Source organism: Musa acuminata, chromosome BXJ1-4 (assembly GCF_036884655.1).
Source record: "Musa acuminata AAA Group cultivar baxijiao chromosome BXJ1-4, Cavendish_Baxijiao_AAA, whole genome shotgun sequence".
Taxonomy (NCBI): Eukaryota; Viridiplantae; Streptophyta; class Magnoliopsida; order Zingiberales; family Musaceae; genus Musa; species Musa acuminata.
In genome coordinates, this window is record NC_088330.1 from 36,552,566 (window position 1) to 36,573,541 (window position 20,976).

Here is a 20,976-nt window from a genome sequence, read left to right on the forward strand (position 1 = left end):
TCTTACCATCTCCTCTTAATAAAAAAAATTGATTGTGTTATTATAATGTCACAAACGGTCATCGCACACCCGCAACAACTTCGTTTAACGAACTGTTCATCGCTCTCATCTACATGTACAGCTATTTGGTAGCATGTTTTGTCTTGGTTTTGAGTCATTTTACTTGTAAAAATGTAAATTCAAACAAGTTGTAGCGCTATAAAGCGACCACTCACCGAACCGAACAAAATAGTCCCAAAACAACCCAAAACAGCTCCGTTTTCATGTGCCATGGGTTGTTTTCTACATTCCGCTTCCGCTCACTAAAACATCAGCCATCTCAGCCCCTTGGAACCTCCCGGATGGCACAAGACTGGATGGGGCTACAATATAATATCGGGTGTTGAACAACCTTTCGCAAGTTCGCACGTTACCTTGACGGGAACTTGTTGCTGCGCCCGGCACTCGGTGATAGCTGTTTGTGGACTTGTAGCTGTTCATTCAACCTTCTAAAGTCCTTGTTTTCCCTCTTTCCCTCTTTTCTCTTGTGCACGCAAGGTGCTAGCTGAATTGCTTGTAAAGCTTCCCCTTTTCGCGAGACGTTGGGACTTGTTCGTCGCTCATTCTTCGAACTAATCAACTTTCTCTTTTACAGATCCTTCGGGACCTGCGAGAGGTTACAAGTGGGCTTATCTTTGTGGACGCAAATTGCAAGGGCGAAGCGCGACTTAGACAACGCAAGCTAAGTTCGCGTCTTTGCTGCATAGGGTGCTTCGCGACTTAGGCAATGCAAGCTAAGTTCACGTCTTGACCGCAATGGTGCCTCATGCCTTAGGCAATTCCAACTAAGACCGTGACAATAAGTTTCAAAATTTGAAGTTGTTAGAAAAGGGCCCAATATATATATATATATATATATATATATATATATATATATATATATATATATATATATATATATATATATATATATATATATATATATATATATATATATATATATATATATATATGTCTTAAATTCTTCCCTTCTAGATTTGCATAAGTTTAGACGAAGAATATGAGCATTCAATAAATATTTCTAAGCAAGCAAAACAAAAGAGAGGATTCGATTAGAATTTATGTCTTAAAAACAAATTCTATCATTAAAAAAGTTGATATATATATATATATATATATATATATATATATATATATATATATATATAAGTTGATATATATATATATATATATATATATATATATATATATATATATATATATATATATATATATATATATATATATATATATATATATATATATAGGTTGTAGCAAGTAAAATCATTTGAAAAGGCAAAGCCATCTTCTTGTGCTTGGTGAATCCTAGCATTACTTCTCCATGAACTCATAAGACTAAAAGCTCTTGTTTTATTACTCCATGATGTATCTAAATGCCCTACATGCTGACATGTTGTTCCTTTATCCAAATGTTTTATTCACTTAACATCATTGTAATTTATTTGATCAATCAAAGTAGTTTTCTGATGCTGCATTTTCACCCATGAGAACTTGGGAATATCTACAGATCTTGAAGAGGGAAGAATGGTCCCATAAAACAAGACCAGGTGTGATACAAATACAAAGCTGCCCAACTATCCATAACCATGTCTCTCTTACCACCAATTCAACATACTACACTGGCAGCATGGGCATGTACCTAACACACAGGAAAAGTAGGCAGACCCAACTCAAACTGCATAAATAAAATAGTATCAAGTGATTCAGACAAGAGGAAGGAAACTTCTGCTCAAGACCTCACTCATCTCTTTCCACACCATATTCATTGGTATGTGAATGAGAAGAAAACTAGGGAGATTCCAGGCAACAACCAACCATGTTGCTAAAACATGCCAGCTTTCTGACTCCCTTCTTGTCTCCAGCAGATGGAAGATTGATTGCATTTGATCCACATTCAATGAACTTAGGAGCTTTAGCAAAAATAGAAAAGACAGTTCCATGCCTAAGATTGCTTCATATGACATCACTTTAGTTTAGAAGAAGTCAAGGAAGATGTAATATATTGCCAGAGAAGGATGGTCTGGTAGCATTAGGCAGGTACCTACCTAATGAGAGTCCCCAATATCTTAACTTCACTCATGTCTTCCTTGCTTAGACAAAAAAAGTGTTGTCTAAAAATTGCAAGCAATTTGGTACATACATACATACATACTAATTTGCTACTTAATGATTCTTATTCAATTGCAAATGTAATTTAGCTGAGAAGTTTCCTGCACATTTCAATAAATGGCTCAAGCAAACATAAGTTTGCTATGGTAGACAGACATATATTAAAATAGATATATTGGGCACAGATTTAAACAAAAGCAATTACAACATCAACTAATCCAGAAAATTTGTGCTTTACAAAAATATGTGATGCATAATACCTAATATTTGTATAACAAACAACAAGTGTTAAACCACTGTAGAATCAACTTCATAAACTCCCTGTATTTTCATAGTATATAGACAAACTACAAAGCTAGAAATTAACATTATCCTATGCATACCATAGGCACCAGTATAATGAGACAAGGAGCCCTTGATATCAAGAGGTAATGAAAGAAGTAATCTTATATCCTTAACATCCAAATGAATCTAATGAACCAACATATTATTCCTTTCTTAGTCGTACAAACATATCATAATGCTGGCCTAAAGTAAAATTTATCCTTATTTTACAATTTGATCATACAAAATGCATCTGCTAAAATTTAAGTTTCAACTACAATTTAAATTAGTGGCTCTGGTCCCCTGTTTTGTCGCCCGTTTTGTCAGAGTATATCTCATCACTGTGGAGTTGATGTCAGATCATTGCTTGTGGAACAAGTTGGTAAGCCATAATTTATCAGCAAAGATGCCAAATTCTCAACAATCATTCAGAAACTCATCTCAGCCGATTTCTTGTAAGAATCCTGAAAACTCAATCCTTCATCTGGTCTTCACTCGCAAAGCAATAAACCATCTGGTGTGGAATTTGACCTAAACAAATCTCATATCAGCTGGTATCCTCAACTGGATGGGTGCCTTGATTACCATCGTTGTCATCTTTATTATCTGAAAGATGAACTACTTTCAAGTCCTTGCTGAGTTCCTGAGTGTTATTGCTACCATCGTCACTTCCTACTGGTTTCAAGCTTGGATTAGTAACAACAACAACATCATGCCTCTGAGGTTGACTAGCATCACTGCTGTAAGTATTTTCTTCATCTTCACTATATGATATGCCAAACTTCTGACCGTGGGTCAATCCTTGACAATGTCCCTGTAAAAGATGCAAAAAAGCTAATAACAACGATAGCAGGAAGTATAAAGCAAGGTAATCTGCACCATCTTGTAGCCATTAAATTACAACTGCTCCAAGTCATTCTGTGCAAGGATATCAGGAATAGAACATGGTTTCAATGGAGATTTAAAATGCCTGATATGATAGTTGGTAGAGCTACATAATTCAAGGGCAAATAAGTGGATGCTCACGACTAGTTGAGTGAAGTAAAATGGGTTGGTTCCCAAGTGTATATGGCCTGGATGTCAGAGTCACACTTCTTTCAGCTAGTGAGGTACTTGAATGTTCTTGAACAAGGAATTCTTTGTAGATGTTAAGAGTGCCCTAGAAGTCACAATAGGTGGCCAAGTAATGTTCACCAAATCCATTGTGAAGGATTCATAGTTTTTGTTGAAATCTGTAAATGCAATCTCTCAAGCCCCATTATCTATTTCCTTTCCCCCCTACAAACCCACTCCGCTCTCCCCTCAAATGCCTCACCAAAACAATTCACCACCATTGCAGTCCCTCTCTGTCTTTGTTCCTCAGATTTGAACAATCCTTGGTCAGTCATTGAGACGGTTCCTTGCCTCACTCTTTCTTCTCTTTCCCAGGTATGTCCTCTCTCCTCCTCCCCACTTAATACTACAGCCACCAACTCCCTTGGCAGCTCCTTGTATATATCTCCCTCCTTTGCTCCTCTCCTCTTCATCTCGTCTCTCTCTTCCTACTCCGTTCACCTCTCTTCCATCTATAATCAAACATGTGATAAGAATTTGATTTAAAGGGTTTCCTTTGCTGTACAGGCACTTACACTCCATCAGGTGCAATTTTAATCACAATGGAAAGAAACCAAACAAATCCTGAGAGAACCATATTGCATTGTCAGTTAATATAGTTTTTTTTGTCATTATTTTAACACACTATGTAATACAGAAAAACTCAATTTCTTAGACATGCCATTGCCATGACAGATAACATTGTGATATGTCATGTCATACCAACACAAGGCCATGCTAGAATGGGAATTTGTGAGTATGGCACCATCCCATGCCGAAAGATATTGGCATGCCATATGTTATGAAACAACTGTTATTGCTATATGCCACGTAACAGTAACAAAACTTCTATGACATTAAGAATCTTAAGCTTTCACCACGGATCTACCATATATATCACTTTAAGAGGACTGGAATTAATGTGACAACTTATTTAAAGATCAAAATCCTCTTTCTACCCTAGCTTCTAGATTATAGTCTTCATACCTTGACGAAACCTGAAGCTGAAAAAGAATCCTGGATTTTGGGCTGAGCAACTGAGGAACTAAAAAATCCATGAGAATGAGTGTCATTTGTTTTGTGATGATTAAATGATGTCTCAAAGATGCCATATCTATTGTTTGCACCATCTTTGCAAAATGCACCAAAATATGAGCAGTGTTCATTGACCAAAGATATTTCTGGAGTTGAAGGCAAGAAGTGACCTTCTGTACTAAATATGTACCTGCACTTCAGAAAACAATATTTGTTAACAAGCTAAGCTTTGATTTCAATTACAATATGAAAGCTGCAGATAATGGTCCTTACTTATATGGCCCATTCTCAACAATGTTGTCCGGACCCACAGATAAATCAAAAAGCAGCCAAAGATATTTGACCTGGAATTTATTACTGTCAGAAATGATGTAAAGGGGCAACTCTCTACATAGAGATTAAGTTGAGCAAATCAATGAAATGGCTGTAATGCACACTAAGGTTGGTTTGAAGTATAGATCCATGAAGCAAATATTCATTGGAGATGCCGATTAAGGTTAGACAAAAAATTAAGCACAGAAGGCTATTCTTAAACCACAAGACCCAATTTGGCTTCTGCCATGATATTCCAATATTTCACCAGCACCATCATCCTTTATGCTAAAAATAATAAGTGAGCCGATCTTTACTGTTTCAGCAAGGAAAAAACTCTCCATATGATCATCCTGCTCGTGAGACTCTACATCAGCTATATGACAATATCCACAAGGACACCTGGCACCATACTGAAGACTTGCCACAATGTCCCGTCCAACATCAAGATACCTGCATTAATATCTGAAATTTTAAACATAGCTAAATTATAGAAAATAAATCAACACTAGTTCCAAGGAAATGTAATGTCAGTTTCATTTTGAGGCAATAACTGCACAGCTACCATTTAATTCACTGTGACATATGTCATGTTTTTTGTAGAAAAACTTACCATCTGGCATCTACAGAACTCTTAAATTTATTAGTGTAGGCCCCATAAGATGAAAGATATGCACCTTTAAATAACACTTAGATTTCTTAGTTTAGGCATGAAGGATGAACAGGTTGCAAAATTTAAAAAAAGCAAAGAATGGATAGTTCTGGCTACAAGAAACAGTGTATAGTGACAAGACATATCTTAACAATGGAGACGGTTCTGCCTACTTAGTCTATCTTCTACCTCAGTAAATGCCTGTTATCATTGTCACTACACACAATAATTCGAGATGAATAATTTTCATAAATCTATAAGCTTGAGAGTTGAGATAACAAAAGGCATATCGAAGAAAGACATAAAAGACCACCAACAAATGATGAATTCTTTTTAATCTTCATTTATCTATTTCTAATAACTCACAAGGTTACACATTCAACTGGGTTATGTCAGATTGCCAGGCATGGGCTTCTGAAATGTGCAGTGTTTTTGTTTTGTGGTGGATGGAATATTATTACTGCAACACACACAATCAGAACATATATTCTGTGTCTTCTCACTTTCTTCCTCTTATCTCTACAGATATCCTTGCCTCTCTCCTTTTCTTATCTTTGTATCTTCTTTTTCAGTCCACTTTCATCCTCCTTTTTCTTCAGTTTGGACCCTATCCATTTACTGTTCATCATGGATTATAATCATAATCACCCATGTGAAACGATATATGAAGACTTTTCGATAACAATGCAAGATGCCTTAAGCTATTTTGTTGTATTTTGAGCAAGCATTGTCCCTAACAAGATTTTTGAGTTTTAATTTTGGTCCAACAGTAGTTTTAACTTTTAACCCGTAACTACTAAATCTGCAAATTTAAAATAATCCATGCCCCATCAATTTTCATCTAAGTACTTTTCATATCTTTCAATCAAAGAACCACATCAAAAACTCTGCTTGGCCAAAACTATTGTAACTTGATCCAGAACAAATCTTGTCTCTAGAATAGCATTGATATTTTAACCAAAATAATGAATAAGAAACTTTCCATATAGCTGCAACACATACCTAGGATCTCTTGTAGCTTTGAAGAGCCAATATGTACTTTCAATCAATTCTGGTCGCAGAGGATAACTCTTTTGACCATGCTGAAATTTCAAACTAAGAAGGTTAACCGAACATGCTTTAACAGGAAGAAAATCAACAAAATCAATTACCTGCACACTCATGGTTGCAAGATTAAACCCCTCAGGGGTGAATCCATACTTTTTCCAGACACTGAAGAAAGCAGCATGGGTCCGAATAGCAGGATCAACATCTCCAGCTAAAACCTTATAATTAACACCATCAGCAATGATCACAGAAATTTAAATCTATATTTTCACCATCAATGAAAATTTAAACCTGAAGCCCTGGCCAGAAAGCTTGTAGACTGTTAAATAATGGCCAAACTGTAGCAGCAGAGTTCATATTCACCTCTACATACCTATATTTTATTACAATTGGATAACAAAACTAGTCAATAGAATTCAATGCAACACTAAAAAGTAAGAATGAAATAGCAGAAACATGAAAATATAAAAAGATTACAAAATCCGTGGGAAACCATAACCAAACTTCAAATAGAACGATAAAATCATGGAAATTAAAAATTACAGGTCAAAGTATATTTTTTATTCGAAAAAACTCTTAGGAAAGGGGCAACTTATAGTTCACCAAGGATCATGGTGGAGATAGCGCATAGCTGCCTTGTAAGCTTCTTGGAACATAAACAAGTATTCCTCGTCTCCAAACAACAAATATGCCTGTTAAAGGTTCCAGGGGAGTTGCAATTCAATAGTAGACCAAGAGATATTATCAAGTGAAAGAATGACTCATTTTACTACTGACAGTACAGAAATAATGAATTTTCAGGAGACAAAAGTTAACTCAGGTTTCCTTAGAAAACTTGCCAGCACCTAATGGATAGTAACATGGTGAGACTACATTCTACGTTGGAATCTGAGACTTACAAAGTTATTTCATTTCAAAATCCTAAAAGAAATAAACACTCCTAACTCTTGAGGAACAAAGCTTTCTTTTCACTACAGAATTTCAGCTTTGAACATAGGCTACTGTCGAACTAGAAGTGTCCCTCCACGTAGCACTATGTTAGGCATGAAAATTATGCACCTTGGACAAGAAGGCAAACTAAGTGAGCATGATCTAGTTCTCCCAGCATGAATAGGCAACACGGACCTAACTTCAAGAAAATGAAAATGAACTGTTAAAACTATGACCTTGAATGACAAGCTTGTGCAGTTTATCTCCTTGGAAAAGGTCATCCCAACCTCACTACATCATAGTAGGATGGGATGACTGTCATAATGAGTGATAAGTCATCATTTATCTTCATTGATGTGAACACATCGGCTCATGAGGAATTGTCCTCTTGGTGGACCCTAAAGACGCCTTTGAGGATAGAGGTGACACTAATCTTATAAGACTTTGGTTCCCCTGCTTCAACTGACATATAATTATCAGTGCCCCACTAGGGGAGCCGAAGACTATTGGGACCCACAATAGGTGTTATAAGTCATTATTTGTGTTTATCAGTATGAGTATGAACTCATGTGAACTTGTTGGTTCTGTGTGGGCCCAATACGTCTTTGTCCTTTTAAAGTGAATCCCAAAAGGCAACTATGAGGGTAGAGGGTCCTTATAAGGTTTTGTTTCCAATGTGGGACTAGATGTACTTATCAATAAGCATTTCTGACTGCGAAATGATATTCTTTATCAGTTTATTATTTGACTTGGAAAAGTCACTATCAAGTATATTAATGTACTGAGAACAAGAAAACCAATAGTGATGGTAGCAGCACAAGAAAGCAGCTTTTGGTAACATATAATTTGTATAATGGATTTTGAGTTATTATTGGCCCTACTACTGCATTTACTTTGTTACTACACAAGCTTAAGTCATGGTAGTTCATAGCTGTAGTAAATTAATACCAACAACTTTTACAACTAATTTTGTGGAGACCCTTGTTAGTGAACTTCTGGTTTTCCTCACATATTGACATTCAAGGATTTTTAAAATGAAGTTGTGCAAGTATTGTCTACTTGAAAGGAGCAATTTAAGAGAAGGGAAATTGAGAGATATAAAAACATTCTGATCTACAAATTCAAAACTTATACGAATCAAGGTTCGTCATACCGAGACATACCACTCGGTACGGATGATATATACCAATCCGACAAGGGACCAGTACGGGCGATACATTGATATGCCCCTCAATACCATATGTCAATACACTTGGTACGACTCGATATGTACCATACTAACAGCTGGTCGGTAGACCGATACGGACCGGTAAGACGAATTATGATACGAATATCATACAGATGAAAGTTGTCACTAACCTTCAGAAGGTATTCATAGAAAGAGTCGATGCTTGTTCCTATACCAGCATCCTGCAAGGGCACCACATTGTCTTCTAGAATAAATTTTAACATCATATACGGCTCATAAATGATAAATTTAAGTCCACTGTTTATTGATATTGAAAAAGTAAGAGAAATTGCCTTTTGAGTCCATTCACCAGTGAAAATATTGATATGAGCTCCAACAAGGTTAATTTTTGATCTACGAGCCCATATTCCTCGAACAGCATTCTTTGTAACTTGTTCAAAAACTGCATGGTCATAAATGAAGCAACTCCAGTGAAATAAGACACAACAGGTTAATTGAGTTAAGCAGAGACGACATCAGGAAATCCTGTATGACACAAAAGAATAAAGTTTGAATTTTTGAAAATCTCAAAAATTTAGGAACAGAGTGATGAAAAGGGAAAAACAAGTGAGTTAACCAATACAAAGCTAGAGAATGTCATCACATGAGCTTAACCAAAAGAAGTTTACAATCTGATTAAAAAAAAGAAGAAGTGAACCAGTGATGCTAATAACATGGTTTATTTGTATTGATATCAATATCAGATCAAAGAGCCATAAACTCATCAACCATCAATGGGTAATGCATTAATTGTGGTATGGGACTTTGTGTCAGTTTTATCCGGACAACACCGAAAATGAAGCAAGACCTGATTGAGTCATTTATTAATCTTCTCAAGCCTTCTTTAGATGAACATATCACCACACACATTCTCTGGAAAAATTAAAGCATGTCATTCATTTTGATATTATCCACACAGTAGGTTGCAAGATGGCTAATCAAATTTAGCAATCAGATATATAAAAATAGGATAAACATTATTTTTATTACAGATTTAAGTCATTAACTCATAGCATCGAAATAATGAAATTTAAGAAGTCATTAAGGTTCCTGAAAGTATCATACATGTATAATTTACAAATGCAGGTTAAAGTTAAACCAGAAGTATGCAAGTGACCATCAAAACCCAGGCAGGGGTAGCATAGGTATGGAAGATCAGTGACAGTATAATATCTGCTCTATTTCTATATTATGAAAACAGATTTTTTTCTTATTAAGGAAATAGCATAAATCCACTGACCTGCGTTATTAGTTAAACGACTCAGAACCCCGAATTCCAAGGTTAAAGTACCGCCACCAGCTGTTGATGTTATCTATAACCAGTTCCAAAATTTTAAAAACAACTTTAATGAACAACGCCAAGATTAAAATAAAAATTATAAAAATTATCAAATGACAACCAGATTATAGCTATGTCCTAAATTTAACTAATCCAGGATGATAACGTGTCAGTATGCCAGTACATATTGTGTGCCTGTATGCCAGTCTGTAACGGATGCATACCAGTCCAACCAGCGATTGGCATGGGCTTCAGTACCATAATTTTTCAAACCATGGCTTGACATCAGCATAGTTTCAGAGACCAAGTCCCAAATTTTGGTGGCACAAAGAATTTAGCCATGGCTGATATGGAAAATGCCAGTAACACAGCATGACAAACCATCGTCCTGACAAATGAGTGTCATTGAGGGAAAAAAAAAAGGGAACCAATTTCATAACTCCGTCCCTTGTTTGAATGAGAAGTTTTGAAGAATACAAAAGTCAACTTCCAGAACCTTGCCTGAAAAAAAACCCAAAATAAAAGAAAGCAAAAGGAGCTGACCATATATGTCTAGAAGAGACATTGGTGCAGAAACATGTCATCTACCTACCTCATCAATTTCAATCTAAATTGTACCTTTATGCTAATCATTGACATGCCATTATATCTTTTTCATATAATGCTTTCCATCAACTAAAAGAAAAACTTCATCTGCGCTGCGGTAAGGCAAATGAACCTCACTAGACGCACTATGTAGCTTCCTAAAACCAGTTGTCTAATCTCATCTACTTCTAATGTAATATTGCATATAAGAGATTATTAGATAAATAAAAGCTCTCTCTTATCAGAGGATCCCTTGGCTGATCACATACTAAAAAACTACCTTGTATAATTACGCATGAAGATTGAAGCTCACATAGTGTCATAAAATAATGATACAAACAAGATGTTCCAGTAGACAGTCGTACATGATTAGAACAAAAAAACCATGTCCAACTAGCAAAAAAGATGATGGATGCCAGAACACTTTTTCAGCTACTCACTGCTAGCCTTACCATGAATCTGAACATAATTAAGTTTGGATAATCAATCAAAATAAAATGACTTGCCTTGCTCTCATTTTCATCCACTCCATGCAACAAATTGACAGATCCAAATGGGATTCCTGCAAGAAAATTTTAAATGATCTAAAACATCAATGATTTACCCAATACAGAATGAATACTTTCAATTAAGACATTCTTTATTTTCATCAGCAGAAGAAGACAAACAATATATATAGAAGAAATAAGCAACATGCCTATGAAATGTGACACAAAAGACATGACAACCATTAATGATCAATTTTCTTTCTAGGGGATAGAGGGTCACATGGTTAGTCTAACTCTACGCATGATTTGCATGTTATAAATAAGACAGGAGCTCACTGACCAGAGAATAGGCATTTGCATCTTCAGGAACATTATGTAAATTCTAACACACTTGTGGTAGGCATCTCCATGATAGAATGATTAAGATGTCACTGCACATCAAACCATTATAGGCATGTTGTGATGTGAGCAGATAGTGTCTGTTAGGCAAACATATGTGTGGTCGATTGCACAAGACAAAAACTTGCGTATTTTATGGCTTATGCCTCAAGAATATCAGCATGCAATTACTCGAGGTCATGAATAAACTAATGCATTACAAACACAAGATTCTATGAGAACACATGTCTTGGCATGTGCTAATAAACTTGAAATTGGTCAATTCAATGGAAGTAGGACCCAAAAGAATTGAGGCAATAATCCTAGGATCACACTAGAAGAGAGCCGGTCACCATGAGAGAAGGAATCCTCATGGCTTCAAGGTCAAAAAGGTGCTTGAGAAACAAAGTAAAAAACAAAAACATTAAAACAGGAAAAAGGTGAGAAACCATGACAAACAAAAAAGTACAAGTAAACAAGAGAAGGGATAAAAAGGGCATGCCTAATGCTCTGAGGGATCATTTAGTTAACAACTAGGGACCCCGGTAAATCTAACGCCCAAGTCTCGCTCACCTGAAGTAAGGTTCTCAGAGTCTCTTTCTGGAAGGCGAAGGAAGAAAGCTTCAAGGAAGTTTTGAGGGGTCCCATCAAGCACCTTTATAGAGGTTTGACCGATACATCATGTTTCACAATGGGCATAGAACATGGATGGCACAACAGCCTAAGGGTGGAATAGTCACAATTGTGATGCATGTCACACCTAGAACCGCCAATCTAGTGCTTTTTCTTCTGTAACCAGTCATTGTCTTACTCATCATAGCAACCGACACACCTTTGGACCATGTGAGGCCACATCCTCAATGTCTCTGAAAAAATATTTCACCCCTAGGCCAAACCAAATATCTTTCGGCCCGAGTGAGGGCCACAACTGTTGAAAGACAGGTGGCACCTCAGCCCAAGATGTATTGTGAGAAGGGTGGCACCTCGGTCAAGCCCAGAGACAGCCAAGGACTTAATAGGAAGGTCTTGTTACACCAAGGTTTTAGGTAAGGCCTGAGTGCCGTTTCCCTCATGCCAAATTCTACCGCTACTCACACAAATAATCACAATCTTCCCAAATCCCATCTTAATTATGGTCTTCTATTTAATTTTTATTCCCTTCAAACTATTAGGTATATTACTTCAAGTCTCTTGTTTATATGCGATATTGCGATGTCCAACAGTATCATGTGATTTAGATGTACGATTTTGCTTTGAATAATTACAAGTTGCATAGGTTGAGTTAGTTCGAAGATACATGGTTATACTTGAATTATCCTAACTCGTGGATGGTCAGTCATCCCTAGTTTTTGGACATGAAAATAAACATGAACGTTCATACTCTTATTTCCCTTTTTTTCTTAATATTGGATTATCAACATCCTCCCACAAAGTATGTGAGCAAGTGGTTTTCTTTAGCCAAATATTTTCTCCCTTTAGAATTCTATTAAAAAGAGTAAAAGTAGTTCAACATAGTATCTTTCACTAGTAATTGCAATGTGTCATGGTTGAACAAAACTGAAAGACCCTAAAAAGAATAAAGAGCCAGAATATTTAACAAACATGAATTGTCTGCTCCATGAATTTAATGCTAGTAGAAATGAGCCAACGGCAAAGGAGGGCATATGAGATGACACATGCTTCTGTACAACACAAGTGTGGGAGTGTACCACAAGTAAAACCATGCTTCTAACAGTGACATTCCATCTTTAAGGAACTGAATCTAGATACCAAACACAACACAGAAGGATTTGCTACTTCCAAAAACTTCTATGAGCTTAAGTTATTTATAACACTGATGTTGTCACAAACAAACACTAAACATTTCTGGGTATAAAAGACTAAGAAGCTAACAACAAAAAAGCCTCTATGTGAAACTATCAATTGAAAGCAATTCAAAGAGAAGCACAAACAAAAGGATACCAATATTGTGAAATTCCATTTGGAAGAAAACAAATACTCATAGACAAACACTTAAAAAATTTTACAATAGTGGAATGGCAAAAGCTATGTTGAACTATCAGATAAAATCAATGATGTTTTAAACAAGAATCCAAGCTTTCAGTAGTAGATAACTCTTCCATGGTCAAAGAGATGTAGCCATATAGCAACCATACAAGAAATTGCATAAACATAGATGGATGAGTTATAGACCTGTGGGAGTGTCAAAGGCAGGTAATAGTCTTTGGGCCAAATCCACTGATAAATGAAGCAATTGGTCATCATAGGATTGGATCTTCATCCCCTATCAAGTAACATTTCTTACATACAGCACCATATTTCTAATAAATGGAAACCTTCTAAGCATCACATAAATGGCAACAAAAGTGAAAAACTATCTATTGTTTACTTTCAACATCCAAAACTTTTCTTTCAAGAGTTCCTATTTTAAACTTTGGAATGAGAAATGTCAAAGCAATTGGACAAACAAACAAAACAAAGTAAAGATATACCTTTAAATATAAGTAATCAAATTCCAACCTAGCTTCTATTTATGAGTGTCCTTTCCCTTGTATACTATACTGAATTGGTTTTTATCTGGAATCCTATTTTGCTGCAACAAGTCAATTCAGAAAACAAAAGGTCCATCTTCCAATACCCTGTTACTAAACCCTACAGCAATGGAACACATAAGAAGTTCAGGAGTCAAACAGATCACTGCAACAAGCAGATCCTATCTTCTGTGATGTTTTCGTCCAACTCATTCTGTTGTAATGTTTTCATCCCAACTCTCCACCATAATCCAAATTTTTTACCATATCCCAAGAGTAAATCAAAATACAGAACTTATATTGGAACTCCTATTTGCAGTTGGCACATGAGGAAAGCAGTACTGCACCCAATTTCAGATTTGCTACTGCTACAAAAAAGATATTCAGTAACTTGTGAATATTTTTGGAAGATATTTGACTAAAAAGATTCAAGTTTCCAGAACATATTTAACTTTAAAATCCTTCTAGATAATGATCTTCAAGTCTTAACCAATCCAAAAATGAATTGTCTAACACAGACCTATTCATGCAAATATTACATAAAGATACAAGAGCCCAGTAAGTCAAGCTGAAAAAGGAACTTTGTTAATTCAATATTTTCTTGTTCTTGCAAGATTGTGAACAAAATTAAGGATGCAAATGAATACCATATTGGAAAATAAGCATATCCATGAGAGGAAAATAAGCATATCCAGGAAAATTGAGCAAATTTCCAAATAAATTAGTAAAAAAAAGAATGAACCTCCTACACTATGTTTGCATGTATCTTTCATATATACAGATCTTACCTACATATATATTATACTAAGATCTAAATACAAAATAAGATCGAAGGCTACACAACTTAATGATTCTATCATCTGTACTGAACCATAGTGAATCCAATCCTATGGATCCTTGGGATTCGTGGACTCTTTTAGATCTCCTAGTTTCAGGCCATAGATCAAGCCAAGGCAGGCTCCTTGTATGAATCCTAGAAAAGTTGCCAGTCTGAAAGACCTAGTACAGAAGATGCAATATGCAGATGCACAATGTATAGTTAGTTAGATAAAAGGTCAATAAAAGATTTTTTTTCAACACATAGCCATCAAGGAGACCATTGCTCATATAACACCAATAAAGTGTAACAGTGATAAACAACTTAAAAAGGCTCAGACCTTGCTGAATTTTAGAAGGGAAAGATATACCGTGGCATAGTCACTTGCAATAAGATGAGCCGAGAGCAAACCCCCAAGAATCCGGATTGTGGTCTCAAACACTGAAACTGTTTTATCCTACATTTGTAAAAGTCATTGTAGAGATTACATACTCTTAACTATCATATCTTGGGAATAAGAAGAAAACTATTTAAACACCATAATTCATAACCAAACTAATGAAATTAAGTCAAACAATATAAGGGTAACATTACACTTACAATATCAAATCGGACATTTTCAGAGACCCAATCAACAGCTGCATTAAATCTTTCACGATCCCCCAACAAAGCCAATGTATCCAAGGAGTCTATCTGCTCGATAGAACAAATAAACAAAAGAGGTGTGATGATACAATTAAAATATATTAATTACCAAATTGAACAAGATTGTCAAGGCCAATAGCTCTTACAAGTGTTAGGGCATATCCACCAAGCGAGTCTTCTCCTTTACATGTTAAGGGCCTTAGTTCGTCAAGAGGAAATGCGTGTTTAATGTATCCATCAAAGGCATGATAGAACATATCACGCACCTATAAAAGAAAAATTATAATCTGATGCAATTGATAATAAACTTAAAATAAAAGGTACTTCAATAACAAGCTTCAAATTGATGCAACTTGTAGAGACCAAGTGTCACACAGAAGTTTGTTCATGAAGAATTTTGAAGTATCTTAAAAAGAAAGTGTTTGCTCCACATTGATTGCTCACCATTAGATGTAGCACGTACTCATAATTCTTTTACTAGGATTGGAACATTATTTAAGAAAAGGGTTAATTTGGGAAAATAGTGCACATGCATCATTTAAATGCCTATGTTTCAAAGTAATCCAATATTTATTATGGTTTCAAAAAGATATGGGGCCTGTTGACCTTTCCATGAGTTAACAAGCTCAGGTTTCATAACTGATGTCAAGTAATGAATTATGCTTCAATTGATTTAGTATCTAAGACTTTTGTGGAGAGCCAAGTAATACACAAGCATAACCAACTCAAGCCAAGATCCATGCACAAGCAAACTGCCGTGAACTTGATTTTTGGATCAAGATTAACCACAAGCAACCAATTCTTCCATTGTCGTCTGAGCATGAATCTTATAATTCCATCAGAAAACATTACTAAATATATATTCCACAAAGACTCAATGAGTTCCTCAATATATGACACTCTTTTATCAGGTTTAAGGCTAACACACAGTTACATTTTTAAGATACTCCAAGCCTGGCTTGGTCTTATTCTCACGAGAGATTGGTTTTGCTACAATTTTTTGCCATCCAAAGAGTGGTATCTTCAAAAAATGAGTCATGTTATTTTGTAAAATATGACAATATCCCATGCTGTTTAGTAAATTAACTATAAAGGACTCTATGTTGTTGATAAACAAAACAATAATCTCATAAAAGAGTCCAATTATCTGCTGGAGCCACTTTCTGGCCACTTCTGACAAATTACTCTGTTTCCTTATGTACCCTTGAAACAATAATTTCTTGCTTTGAGATGTCCTGACATTAAGGCTGCAACACTTTGGAATATTAACAACCATATGCTCAATTCCACACCTCGAGACAAAAAAAAAGAAAACGTGCCCTTGTGAGAAATGAATAAATGAAGCATGCATGAGTCTATGCAGTTGCATCAGCAAATACAGGCAACCAAACATGCCCTAGATACATAAAATGCCATATAGCCATCTATTGTCATCCGTATATTATATTGAAACTTCCTTGTGAGAAATGACAATGATGATGATATTGTGAGAAAAGACAAAGATGATGATAATGCAATCTTCCTTTTATATTTAACATTCTCCATACAAGATATGCACTGAACCACTGACAATGACATGATCCAGAAAAACTGACCAGCTTCTCATGATGCAAAAACTTCTTCACTACCTTAAGACTAATTATGTGATACGGGTGCATAAATAAGATAGCCAATGTTGGATAGGAATGTTCGAGGATATCAGCACAATATTCGATAGTCCTCCACTGCAATATACTGACCAGAACTAAGTGACAATCGTCAGACAGTTCCTAAATGAACATTCAATGATCTCAATGTGGAGCCTATAAGTGTTATTCATTTCAAGAAATTTAGTAGCTTGGTATAGGGCCATAGGCCATGCTAATAACATGCTGTCATGAATTATGTTATGTTCCAACAGAAACAGACAGGTCAGGCATTTTGCCACCAAACATTAGGTTGGCCAATGCTCACGTTGGGGTGAAACGTATCAATCCACATTGATTGGCATGGTCAATATGCAGACATGTACCAGATAAGTATACTTAGTATAATTGTGACAATAAAGAATTAAAAAAATCAATTTAGTAGTTCTATTTGGCAATGTTCTTATTTTATCACCCATCTACTATAAAAAAAGAGATGTTGCCATTGTATTCTCAAGCAGCATTCAACCTCACATTCCCTAGTTGCAATATTCGAATCACAATCTCCATCAAAGAGAAATGATATGAATTAGCAACCGAAAGAAAAAAAAAAACACATCTACTTTCACATGAACTATTCTGAATATACCTAAGTAATTTATAGTTTGGCCAAAAGAAATCTTAATTATACTTGACGGTGTAATTCCTAGCCAATTTTTATTCCTTGTTCTTCCTTTTTGTTATTAGTCAGAGAATAGAGCTTAACCTCTTATTAAATAGGGATACACTTACTGAGTTTCCTTACACTTCAATTGCCTGGTGACTAGAGAAGCATTAGGGCCAAAATGGGGCCTGTAGTTATCATAGAAGCTACGAGTTGATAGGTTTTGGATCTTTACATAATCATTTACACAATGTGATAATTGTTATTTTCTATGAATTATCCTCTATTAATTTTCATCATTACTTTTTTTTTCATATTTGATAATTCAGCTTCATATGCTTTTATGAAATATGAAACATGAAAGAATCCTTCAGCATTATAAGAACTATATTCTATAATTTTAATCTACAGTTTCTTGTAGTAATTTGCTCTGTTCTGCAAGTTTTATATTTTTATTCTATAAATTAGATTCTTGGTTGATTCAGATCCTGCAAATCCTTTTCAACTGATCCTGCCAATCCCAATCTTAATGTCTAGTCAATCCAAATTCTATTACAGATCCTGTGAACTATGTAATCAATAACCTAAGTTGTCTACTGCATGAGATAAGAAGTAAAAAATCCTGATTCCTTCCTGCAAATATCTACCCAATTATATAACCTGATGACAGTCTTTCTCTTCTCTGTGATACATAAAGAAGTATAACTGTCATTCTTTCCTTCCAAACCAGACGTTGATCTCAAATGGCAAACCTTAAAGTTGTTCCCCTTGCACAAAGTCGTAGATGATAATGTTATTTCCAACCGAAAGTTTTCTTCCTTTTCCTCGTCGTTGCCTCACTGCTTTACAAAAGGTTGTCTAGTTCAATTGCCCAGATAGAGACTGATGAATCTCACCACTAACCCAAAACCACATCTTTGACAGAGAAAGAACTAATGTGTTTTCCTCTTCAACTTCGCATTGATCTGGGCAGCCGGATCCTCGTTCAAGACCCAAACTTACTCTACCAAGAAACGGCTACCACTTCCAGATCTAATAAAGAAGAAAAACAAGATCCAGTCTTGGATCGAAACGGAAACGGCAACGACACGTACCTCGTCCCTGAGCTCTTTGGCCTCCGCAGGGGTTACACCGTCCGCAGAAACCCCAGGAGGGAAGATCGCGGAAAAGACCATCAGCTGTAGAACCCAAAGAAACAAGCTTTTCCACCTCATCCCCTCCCTATGCAAGGAGAGGCCCGAGATTTCGCCTCCTTTTGAGCGCTCTCAGCCGATTCAAACGACGACGACGAGGACAGAGCAAGGGCGAAGAGAGAGAGGGAGAGTAGATCAGGGCGAGACTAGAGCGGAGTTGTGAACCGGGGCGGAGCTGTGAACCGGATCGGGTTTTCGCTGGCATCCGCCCAAAGGATCCCCGATAAAAATAAAGTGAATTTTCTGATTAAACCTTATATATATATATATATATATATATATATATATTAGAAAAATGTAAAATAGATTTGAGTCCGATACCTATCACATATGCCTATCACATATGTAATGAATCATACATTAATCAATCGGATACCTTAACATAGATTTATGATGAAATTATACTTGCCCGAACAATCATTAATGTCGGATTGCTCATCGAAAAATTATTAAATTATTAAATTTATTTCAGTGCTAGAGGAGTCGATCTTTTTTTTTCTTCTAAATTTAGTTTTAGTGCCCTAATCTAGTGATAAGACATATGTTGGACTCCAGCAGCGTCACAACCCGCGTCGCATCATGCCCCACCAAATCAGCACGAGGGGGGTACTTCCCCGCATCGAGCCGAAGTCCGTACTAGAGGCACCCCTCGACAAGTCTCGTCCCGGAAAGCTCGGGACGACGTCGTATGACACTGTTCCATGCATCCCGGGCGGTGGCCGCACAAAAGTACTGACTTGCCACTCGGGGATCGGCCGTCGCGCTAAACTCGCGTACGACTGATCCTCGCGTAGCAATATAAAAGCCCCCGACTGGCATTTGGCTAGGAGACGACAAAAAAGAGAGAGAAACAGGTAACTACTAACTTAAGCTACGAGGGGCCAAAGTCGGAAACCCCCCGACGAGAGCCTTCTGTGTAGGAGCTCAGCCACCCTGGGAAGACGGTGTCAATGTCCCGATCAAGAGACCCCCTTCCAGAAGATGATGTCAGCGTCTCGACTGAGAGAGGCCTTCCCACCAATGGAGTCAACATCTCGACCGAGAGACGTCTTCTTTCGACGGCGTCCACATCCCGACTTCCTAATACAGTTGGCTTCAACACTTCTTCCAACCGATCGAGAATTCCCAACATCGACCCGTAAACCAAGCCGTGCTGACTCATCGCCCACGGCACATCAGTTCACCAACATACAGTATTTAGAAAAGTACTATTAAGCCCATTACAAATAAAATAAATGGGTAATGTCTTGCTTTTTGTTGTGATTTTTTAACCAATAATATTATAATATTTTCCAAAATATAGAGATATAAATTTAAGCTTAAGTGGAATAAAATAAAGATGTGTCATCTTTATTTTGATCATTTAAACTCTCATAGAAAATTAGTAAAGAACTCAAACCCGTTGACAATTAAGATAAGTATATATTTGAATCAATTAAAGCTCGATTGTAATATTTTTCAGATAGAGTTATTATGCCTTTATATGATGAAAAAGCTATTATAAATCTTTTTTAAAAACACTATCACTCGATTTGATTTTTTTTTTATCATTCAATTGATTTGGTTAGAAAATTGATCGAACCTAGTTAGGTTTGAGGGAAAATTCAGCTATCAACAAGAATAATTTCATCATTATAAAAAATTCAAGCAACACGAAAAAAGAGGCTTAGTATGAGAAAAACACTAGATAAAATAAAATAAAATAAAATAAAAAATCTCAAAATATAGGAGAGACTTTATATATTGATATAAAAAAATAATATATAGTTTTATATATAACAAAATATATTAAAAGGACAAACCATGAAATTTGATGATAAAAAATTGAAAATAATGCTAAAATTAATTGTTTAGATAAAACTATTTGATTCTTTGCATTTTCATTCCGATTTAAAACCATTATCAATGATATCGGTGGAACGTTAATAAAAACGTACAAGTAAATGAAAAAACACCAGAAAATAACATGGATAGGAAGGATTATAATAGAAACTACTAATATA

At 35.9% G+C, this 20,976-nt stretch overlaps 1 protein-coding gene across 1 annotated transcript; it reads right to left on the minus strand.

Annotated features, from left to right (window-relative positions):
• Nucleotides 1-2,569: 2,569 nt before the first annotated feature.
• Nucleotides 2,570-19,127, minus strand: LOC135661524 (alpha-mannosidase I MNS4-like). Its single transcript, XM_065176522.1, has 17 exons — nt 18,875-19,127; nt 15,638-15,757; nt 15,447-15,539; nt 15,217-15,303; nt 13,692-13,782; nt 11,139-11,194; nt 10,009-10,081; nt 9,062-9,171; nt 8,900-8,950; nt 7,214-7,302; nt 6,902-6,983; nt 6,715-6,828; nt 6,566-6,645; nt 5,229-5,364; nt 4,873-4,943; nt 4,552-4,789; nt 2,570-3,286 (listed from the first exon to the last, which is right to left on the minus strand). The coding sequence occupies exons 1-17, from the start codon at nt 18,992-18,994 to the stop codon at nt 3,020-3,022; spliced, it is 1,878 nt and encodes a 625-aa protein (XP_065032594.1). The 5' UTR covers nt 18,995-19,127; the 3' UTR covers nt 2,570-3,019.
• Between the last annotated feature and the right edge of the window lie 1,849 nt (nt 19,128-20,976).